This window comes from Mus pahari, chromosome 2 (assembly GCF_900095145.1).
Source record: "Mus pahari chromosome 2, PAHARI_EIJ_v1.1, whole genome shotgun sequence".
Classification (NCBI taxonomy): Eukaryota; Metazoa; Chordata; class Mammalia; order Rodentia; family Muridae; genus Mus; species Mus pahari.
In genome coordinates, this window is record NC_034591.1 from 132,365,480 (window position 1) to 132,375,711 (window position 10,232).

The 10,232-nt window shown below is 47.5% G+C and overlaps 1 protein-coding gene across 2 annotated transcripts in view; it reads right to left on the reverse strand.

Moving 5' to 3' along the window:
- The window catches only part of Tmem72 (transmembrane protein 72), a 27,837-nt gene extending 21,165 nt beyond the window's left edge, over positions 1-6,672 (reverse strand). Inside the window, exon 1 of one of the 2 annotated variants that reach the window (XM_029535590.1) lies at positions 6,264-6,331. Coding sequence is in view for 1 of the 2 variants with exons in the window: in XM_021191608.1 (XP_021047267.1) it covers positions 6,264-6,333 (70 nt within the window). In the remaining variant the exon portion in view is untranslated. Of the gene's footprint in view, positions 1-6,263 lie in introns of both variants that reach the window. The other variant, XM_021191608.1, reaches the window with a different exon arrangement.
- Positions 6,673-10,232: the final 3,560 nt, after the last annotated feature.

Sequence of the window (10,232 nt, forward strand, 5' to 3'; positions counted from 1 at the left end):
TTTTTTTTTTTTTTTTTTTTTTTTTTTTTTTTTTTTGAGACAGGGTTTTTCTGTGTAGCACTAGCTGTCCTGGAACTCACTCTGTAGACCAGGCTGGCCTCGAACTCAGAAATCCGCCTGCTTCTGCCTCCCAAGTGCTGGGATTAAAGGCATGCGCTGCCATGCCCGACTCTGTTGCTGTTTTTAAAACAAGACTCAAAAGAACTTGAGGGGAAGAAAGGGTTTGTTTTGTATTCCAGTTTGCATAGCATCATTGAGGGAAACTGAGGCAGGAAGTGAAGTAGGGACCACAGGGTAAGGCTGTTTACTGCTCAGTGATCTGGGTCCCCCTAAATCCATCAACAATCAAGAAATTGTCCCCACAGACATGTCTGCAGGCCAATCTGATGGAGGCATTTCTTCAGCTGAAGTTCCCTCTTCCCAGTGTGTCAAGTTGACAATTACGACCAGTTGTCACATACGTAAATGCTGATTCTATGTAAGAAGTTGGAAATCACACCCCTACTTTCACATTTCTGTAACTGTTTGCATAGAATTATATTATGTCTTCATTAAATGTTGGTAGACATCTCCTGGGAAGCAATCTGGGCTGATTTATCACTGTTTGGAGATGAGACTGCTGTGTGAGATGTTGAGACTCCTTGGTACTCCCAAGGAAATTGTCTGCACTAGAACATCATCTTCCTTGGGAAGGCGCAGAAAACATCTTCTTCTTGCTCTTAGCTAGGAACACACACACTTCTCATCAGCATTCAAAATCCATGTGTATGTTTGTCGTTCTGAATGGCTGTTTTCTTGATAGAGAACAATGTGCCTGATTCCCCAGCATAGACGCCACACTTCTTCATCCGACCTCCATCTTGCCTGTCATGAGGATGCCTATGCTCCCTGAAACCTCGGGTGCTGCTGTGCAGATGCACACCTGTTTTGTTCAGACAATGGAAAGATCTGCCGGCACGGGAGATGTGAATCCAAACCCCATAAAGATTCTGTCTCACCCCAGAGAGAGTGACCTTCATCAAGGAAGCAGAGAACACTGCTGAGGGTGTGGGGAGAGAGAAATGCTTATGCCCTGCCAGAGGGATGTACAGCTGTAGAGCCACTATGGAGACTTGTGTGGAGGTGCCCTGAAACCTCACAGACAATACCACGTGAGCTATTCAGATACATTACTGAATCTACCTGCAAAGAGACAGAGCAAACATATCATGGAGGAACCTGTTCATGTATGCCCGTTACTGAACTACCCACAGAAGACAAGACATGAAATCAGTCTATGTGTCCACCCATAGATAAACAGACAAAGAAAGTTTGGTACATATCCACGATGGGCTTTTATTCAACTTTAAGGAAGAATTGTGTCATTTTTTTTTTGGAGATTATAATGTTAAGTTAAATAAGCCAGGCTTAAAGAGAAAAATATATGTTGTCTTTATATACATAATATGTGTATGTATATATTGTACATATACATACATATGTGTGTATAATGTATATGCATGCATAAAATGTTATAATGAAACTATCATTTTGTGCAATGAATATATATATGAATATATGAATATATGTTCTGTGGGGTGGGGGGTGGTCACACCTGTAATCCCAGCATTCAGGGGACTGAGTCAGGTGACTGCCAGACAGTCAAGTCCAGCTCAGACGACACAGAAAGTTTTAGAACATCCTGGACTACCAAGTGAGATCCTGTCTTAAAATTCCCACTGCTGCTGTGGCCACCTCCACCCCAGCGTGAAAGTGATGGGACTCATACAACTGGATCAGGCCTTTTTAAAGTCCCCCATCCCCGATCCTAATCTCCGGGCCACTTGTGGCCTTCTCCTTTTCCTCTGATCCCTCCTCATCCTTCAAGAGGGGCTAGTTGTTCACAGACCTTGATCCCGAACAGGCCTCTGTGATTAGCCTGCTCTGAGCTGGAAACCATGACTGCAGTTTTCATTTTGAGTCATTGGCTCCCTGAAGTCTCAGGGTAGAGCCAATGGTTGCCCCTGTTCTGTCGACAGGAAACTGAAACTTAAGTAGTTTGTGTGGGAAGGGGCCGTAGAGAGGTAGCGCAGGTCATAGAAGCACGAGGTGGTGGAATGTGTTTACTACCTGGTCAGTTCACGTGCAGTGGCCTGTGGCCTTGGCTTCTTAATATATGGGTACATATTACACAAGATGGAAACACCAAACCTTTGCAGAGGAAATGAACCATAACTAGCCTTCTGTATTCCAGTTCTAAAACTAAAAAGGAAGATACAGATATAAAGAATAAAGAAAGAAACACTTAACCCAACCTGATGTAATGCAGGAGGGAGGAAAAGATGCAGGGAGAATAGTCATCAGAGCAGAAACAAAACAAAACGAAACAAAACTAGAAACACTTTGTAACCTCATGGGGACAAAAATCCCCTGCAGACATGTAGGAGTACACGATTTCTTCAATGGCGAGAGGTAGTCATGCAGATCTGCATTAAAGAGCGGTTGAAATTAGTGGAGACTGGGAGGCTGGAGAGATGGCTTAGTGGTTAGAAACACTGGCAGCTCTAGCAGAGAACCTGGCTTGGATTCCTTGCACCTACATCATAGCTCATAGCCTCCTGTAATTCCTGTTCTGTGGATTCGATACCCTTTTCTAACTCCACAGGGACCAGGCACACACGTGGTGAACAGACATACATGCAAGGCAAAATGTTCATACAATAAAACTAAATTGAACACACAAAATTAGAACAAAAGAAATTAGCAGGCTGGGTCCTACCTAGGCAGTTACTTAGGAAGCACTTTTTCGAAGGCTTTGACCAAGACTCATGAGGTGAGACCACACGTTGGTTGTAGCAGTCAAGAAATGAGAGCACCTGGATCTATGTTTGTAAGTCCTTGGTGTGTTTGAAGGCTATGGGGTAGGGAATGCCACTATAGCATGTGGCAATGTGTATTAAATAGAGAGCAGGTTGATGAGACATAACAAACAGGCAAACAAACAAACAAAACAAGCCATAAGTGATCTCAGATTGACTCCAAACACTTGATTTAGGTGAAACAGGACGCTAGCTTGACAAGCAAGTTGCTCACAACAGCTTTGCTCAGGCATCATCACATTCCTTTGGTTATTCTGCTATGTTCAGTCCTTTGGATGCCCTGCATTATTACTGTGTGGGGCTAGGCAACCCAACTGGATAGTAAAGCTTTAGTTTCTCTCTTAAATTCAGCACTAAAGTCTTCAGGCAAGACTATTACACTGTCTTGTGTAAGAAAGACGGTAATACTGAAGTACGCTGTTAGTTGTTATGTTGTGCTGACCCTCAATCATAACATTTTTTTGTTGCTACTTCCTAACTGTAATTTTGTGGCTTTTATGAATTGTAAATATTTTCAATGTCCTTAGCCCAACTCCGAGAAAGGATTGTTTGATCTTAAAGGGGTCTCAACCCACAGACTGAGAGCCATTGATTTAGAGTATAGAGACCGAGATCTGTGAGAGGCAACAAACCCACGAGGCTTCATGTCCTGGCTGGTTCCAATGTCCTGTCAACTTGACACAAGCTGGAGTTATCACAGAGAAGCCTCCCTTGAGGAAATGCCTCCATGAGATCCAGCTGTAAGGCATTTTCTCAATTAGTGATCAAGGGTGTGGGTGGTGCCATCCCTGGGCTGGTAGTCCTGGATTCTATAGGAAAGCAAGCTGAGCAAGCCAGGGGAGGCAAGCCAGTAAGTAACATCCCTCCATGGCCTCTGCATCATCTCCTGTTTCCTGACCTGCTTGAGTTCCAGTCCTGACTTCCTTTGGTGATGAACTGCAGTATGGAAGTGTGAGCTGAATAAATCCTGTCCTCCCCAGCTTGCTTCTTGGTCGTGATGTCTGTGCAGGAATAGAAACCCTGACGGAGACACTTCATGAATGGAATTAGGTGGGAGGAAACAGTGTAGTGATCAACCTTCTCTGCAGGCCCTGCTGCAGTCACAGGCACAGGGAACTGTTGTGAATTGAGAACACCTGAGACTGACAGCCCTGAGCCTGTTTCTAGGGTCCACAAAAGAAGTATCTGGGGCAGAGGCTGCCACCTCCCAGGAGCTGCACATTCCCTGCAGGTGACAAATCTGGAAACCCTTGTTCACATCCCTGTCTAGCATTGAGACAATCCCTGCTGTCTGAGTACAAGGGGTACCTCATATGCCCCACTGCCCTGGGTTTCTGCAAAGTGCCAGTCTCTGTGTCAAGGCTCATTTCCCTTGTAGCAGCAATGTTCCCATCATGGGTCCCAGACTTTGCAACAGAGGATTTCAACAAAAGATGCTTAAGGGAACAAGGAATCTGTAAATCTCCTGTACTGGACAGAGGCCCAAAGGCCAGTGATGTCGAGAGAAACCCCAGATCTGCCAGCGAGCACTGGAACCCCTCTCTGGCTTCCCACTTGCCCCAGCACTCTGGAGAGCCCAAGGGATATTCTTTGAAAGCTTGGTCTTCAGAAGGCAACTGTGGTCTATTTTTAGCTTGGATCTTGTATCACAGCCAAGCAGGAGGAGGCTCATCTTCAGCATTAACAGCAGCTTCTTAGCAGAGATGAAGGTTGTGGTTAAGATGTGCAATATGCCTTGGTGTGCACATGTGTGGAGGGGTGTGGAATGAAATGCAGTCCTTGGGTTGAGATAAGGTAGACCCACTAATCTATTAGAAAGGTAGAAATGTGCACCTTAAGCAGCTTCCTGGCAGGAGGGAGGTAGTTGCCCCGGTTGGAGCATGGCTGAGTTCTAGTTGTAAGATTCCTGGTAGCCTGAAGGGTACAATGCATGCATTTAAAACTTATCATGTAGAAGGAACACAGTAGACTTGAACCAGCAGTGGGAAACAGTAACTCACACTCTCATCATGGAGGTATATTTAGGGTCACCTTGGGGGCCCTGTGATCATTGCCTACATGTAAAGGGCATTGGGCTCTTGAAGAAAGCTAGAGCTGGCCTTTCCATTAGTCTAGGGGTGCAGAGAAAGCTGTTGGGAAAATCTAGGAACCAAGGTCTCATGATACTGCTACGCCAACCTCTTGTGTGACCTTGGCAAGGTCACGACTCTAATCTGAGTTCATTTGCTCCAGCTCATAGCAGGAGGGCTGGAATTTGACCTTGCCTGCTCTGATTCATAGCCACGGCACCAGAAGAGCCTAACAACTGGTTGATGATGAACTCATCCTAGTACCCCAGAAATGATCTGGTTCCCCACTGACCATGGACTTATCACAAGGGCATCTACCAAGAACCGCCTCTCACATGTTGTTTTGCTAAGCACTGCGTCTGCCAGAGCCATCCATCACAGAGGTCAGGAAGCACAGCTTCAGAGCTCCACAGGGTTGGACCAAGGCTGTACAAGCAGGAGAAGCCCGAGGCTTGGGTCCCATTGCTTTGGTTTGAACTGGAAAGAAGCCTTTCAGGTGGGAGAGACTCTTGAGAAAGCATTTGTCCAGATGCAAAGAAGGATTTAATGTGTATTTTTTTTTTCATTTCCCCATGGGATTTGGTGTACAGAGCTAAGAGCTCAGAACACTGCTATTCAGTTCCTCAGTATAGGCTCTGCCCCTTCTGCATTGGTGGGGCTCGGGGTTAGGGTCAATTCTTTGCTAACGATCTGAAATTCCAGTCAGCTGAGCTGCTCAGGTGATTTCTGGTCCTCTAAGCCTCACACTATGCTCCTGTAGATGGCTCATACCAAAGAGGCTGGTTTTCAACAATGCATTTTTCCAGAAGGGTGTGGGGAGGGCCCCGTGGAAGCTTGCCATCTTTCTACCTATCGGGTCTCCTGAGGATAGAGGTGCCTCGTCAGTAGGATTCTCTCTGCAGAAGATAGGACTATTGCTGCACAAAGCAAGGAATAGCTGAGCATCTTAATTAGCTACACAATGCTACGATTCTCACATTTTTTTTCCAGCCTTGTGTACCTTCACCTCTAGTCCCCAGCTCAACAAGCGCTCCTCACAAGCTTCTGAGGGCAAGGGGCGCACACCTGTCAGCTCCTTGCCGTGGTAGAGATGCTGAAGGTTCTTAAAGGTCTTGCAAGGGTGGGATGCCACTGAGTGTCGGCACCAGACCCAAGGCTCACTCCACACCTGCCATTTTCCCCAAAGTCCAGGGTTTCTGAGGGACTCAAAAGAGGAAACTGAAGGGCAGATGTGGCCAGATGTGCCCACCATCCCCTGGCTAGAAGCCATTTCTCTAGCAGCCTTTCCCATTGTGCCTCTGAGCAAGGAGGTGGTAGATGAGGGGTAGGATCTTACCTGCAGCCGTGGCGATGCCCAAGAGCCGGCAGGTATACTCCAGTCCCGTCCAGAACACCTGGAGCTTCATGGTGCCAGGGGTGTGAACAGAGTCCCAGAAGGGCAGGCTGCGAAGATTCCTCTGTATCTGAGATGCTCTGGATGCTCCTCACAAGCAGGAGGCTGCAGGGGCTGGCTGGGGGCCCCCTGGGCCTCTGGGCTCAGCCTCCCTGAATTAGCTCTGGCCTCCGCTGTCTGGCTGAGGTGTGAATAGGGCTCCCCTCCCTAGCTTAGCAGCCCATGCCAAGTGCTGCTCAGTTTAATCATTATCTTGGAAGAACGGCTCTCCTTGCTCCACGCAGCCCTGGCCTAGCCTGGAGCGGCTTCGGCTCTGGCCCTGGTGCAGCAGCTGCCTGAGATCATACCGATTAGGGTTGGGCAGGAGGCAGCCTGGAGTTGGCAATTAGCTGTTTCTGGCTGGGAGGAGGGAACAGGAGAGCTAGAGGCCAAGCCCTTCCTTAGGAGGCTGTGCCAAGAAAGTCACCCCCCCCCCTGCACCTCACACCTGCTGGGGTCCAAGAGGAGACGGGGCACACGCAGAGCTGGGCTGGGGGAGAAGAGTAGAGATGGAGACAGAGATAGAACAAATGTGTTTCTAAATCTCCAGTGGGAGCCTCTTTGTAAATGAGCTCCAGGCTCTTTCCTTCTGTGTATAGGTGGACTGAAAAGATTTCCGAATCCGGTAGATTTGAACTCTGACCTCCTTAGTTCAGACCGCAGCATGTGGAGACCCTCTTCTACTTACAGGCATCTGGGATATGAGATGTGGGAAATCGTGGTGCATGTTGTGTGAACAATTAACTGGGTGACCTTGGGGAAACCCAGAGGTGGCTGGGAGCCTCAGTAACTGTGGCAGAAAGTACAGAAGAAATGTGACTGTACCGGTGTTCTCAAACAGAAAAGCGCCCAAGAACCCCGCGACCGGCTCAGCCTCTGAGGCGGGCCCTAGGTGGGCTTTGCTGGCATTTCCGTTACAACTGATCTCGCGGATTAAACAGTACTGTGTTTTGGCTCTCCTATCAGGCGTTTCCTAAAATCTCTTCCTAGTCTGCTCACGTGGGATGAAAGACAACAACCAAATGAATGGTCAAATTGTCCAGCCCTAATAACAGCAGAAACCTTCACCTAATACTGTATCTTTCTTTGCTGTTTAATGAATGGTCTTATTTTACTATTAAGATTATTAAGGCTTGACCATTAATTTGTATTCCATAACCCACCCTCTCTTGTAAGAATCTCTGTGCTCATATAATACTTAAAATGGTGTCTAGAAATGTATCATTCAGTGCTTATCATGTGTGAGACCCCAGTTCCATCTTGAGCAACACACACATACACACACACACACACACAGAGGAGGGTGCAGAGCACTTGTGGAGTATGATCTGGTTTATTTACTTGTTCACTGAACAGACTGTATTATCAGGTTATTTGTCTATTAGCTGAGTTTTATCTATTTTAACCTTTCCTGAAGTGAGCGGCATGTCTGGGCAGCCAGCACCCCCTGTGCTAAATGCATGCTAGAGTGTTTCTGTGGTACACACTCATCTGATCTGAGGAAGGAGCTGGGACCTGGGTCACAATAGCTCTGTGGCTTACAGCCTTCTTTGGGAACCATTTCTCTGAGTAGAATGGGGAGACCCCATCACACCATAGCTGTCACTCGCCTTTCCTGAACCACAGCGGCTTCTTTTCTTTGTGTCTCATATCCCCCGTGCTCAAATGCTCAGAAGACATGGACTCCAGAAGACACGGCCATGGCTTCCCCTCCCCAGTTAAATCTTTGGGAGTGAGCAGGTGACCCAACTTTGGGCCAACAGCCCAAATTTGTGGCACATGCTTCTGGGCTTTTGGGGAACGTCCCCCTTATTTCTAACAAGGGGCTCAAGGACAGGGTGAGCTATGCCTCTATGGATCTCTTAGTCCGGATGAGGAGTGGCTGGGCGGAGTCTGTTTCATGAGACAACAAGCAGCAGTGAGATGACTTTTGGGGGCTGCTAGACCTTCCAGATGTGCTTTGTCATATCATCACAGCCTGTTTCCAGGGGTCACAGCAGGATTCAGGTCACAGCAGAATGTACGTTGCCTGACAGAATGGATTGAGTCCGAATGGGCTCAATCCTAGCTTCTTTTCCTAATCAGGCTTTTCTCTGTGCTCTAAGCTCACAGTGGGACAGGTAGAGAACTAAAGATTAAGAAGTTAGGGCATCCCTCAAAACCCAGGGTGCCCTGTTTCACCGAGCTGCCCTTTGCAGAGATCTGGAAAATGGCATTGAGCTGACGATGTGAGGAAGGCAGAGTCCATTTCAGAAGCAGATGGAAGAGGAATCCCAGTGTGAGCCCCTTTAGAAGAAACCACAAAGTGGGCAAAGGACCATTAACCCCATTTGTAGAGTCCCAAGGGACAGAGAGAAGTCTGTCTTGGCAAAGCTCCCCAGATATCTTACAGTCTAGAGAAAAGACTTCTGGGAAGCAGTGGTTAGACCCTAAAATAGGATTTGGAGAAGAAGGAAGTGAGGCCCTAGACATGCACATCTGATCGGGCCTCACTAATGTGCCCAGCAGAAAACAGCACTTAGCGGAAGGCCCCGGAGTTTCGCTTTCGACAGGCTATCAAGAGGCAGAGGAGGGAGGGACAGAAGGAAGGCAGCAAACCTCAATTCAGGTGACAGAGGGTCTTATTACAGCAGGGAGTCATGTAGAGTGTGCCAGGTAGGGACCCCACTGCTCAGGACGGTGATAGCATGTAAAAAAGAAAAAAAAAAAAGTCCAATGCAATGGATGGACATTGAACTGGAGAACCATGAGCTTTGAGCAGTGAAATATGTTCTAGCAACTGATCACCCAGGAGAGGGCATTGTGGGAAGTGATGGGCCTGAAGCCCATATGAATCCTAGGGTGGGGATGTGTGGACAATTTGAAGTCTCTGGATTGCTCAGAGTGAGAAATCTGTGATTCTAAGCGACTGTTCACCTGCTTCCTCACAGGTGAATTCTGTGAGGACTTCATAAGACACTTTTTTCAAGGCCCCTGAAATACACCAAGGAAGAGATCTGGGGCTTTCTGTCTTATGTCTAACTTCACTCTCCTGGTCTGGCAATGGCCCTTGGCTCCCAGGCCAGGAAGAAAAGCAGTGTGGTGAAGTTGAGCCATGATGGTTATAGATTTTAAAATTATTCTTGGCAAAAAGCTGTTCTAGCTCCCGGGCTCGTGAAAAGTAGCAACAATGTTTGTCTTTATTGGGAGAGCTGCTGCTTACACAATGCACCTGGGTTCCAGAGAGTCAGTGCTATGCACCTACGAAACCCCATTCTTACCCTCAGATCACAAAGGAAGGAGACAAGGGGACACTGAGTGTGGTCAGGCCTCTGGCTCAGACCTTCAGCTGCTTTCTCAGCGTTTGATTTATAGATGCTTTATCACAGAGCTGCCTTGAGAGAGGGAACTCATCACAGAACAGCGGAGATGACTCAGAAAGATTTTGTCTGAGATCAGCATCATCGGGAGCCTTTCTGCTCTTAGAATTGAGGCGTTGGAGGTTGATTCAGTAGGGATGCACATCTTCTCTGGGGGTGGTCCATAAGAGTAATGCCCCAGCCGTCTTGATGGGGTTCCCTCATGGCTTTGTCTGGGGCTTCTGTTTGTTACTATACGGGGGTGATTTTCAGACATCCCAGCCATATGGGATGGACGTAAATTGCACATCACTGACAGGGGCACAGAATTTCCAGATGTTAGGTGTGGCTCTGGGGATCTTGAGGAGTGAGGAGAAGATGAAATGTATGTTCTACTCATGAGCCACTGGGCTTGAGGAAGCCTTGGGAAAGCAGTGGGAAGTTCACTGACATAACTCAGACCCAGAGATGTCCCGGGGGTAGTGACTGGGCTGATGTAGATAACTCCTTGATATTTTATATCCTTCCTCGGATT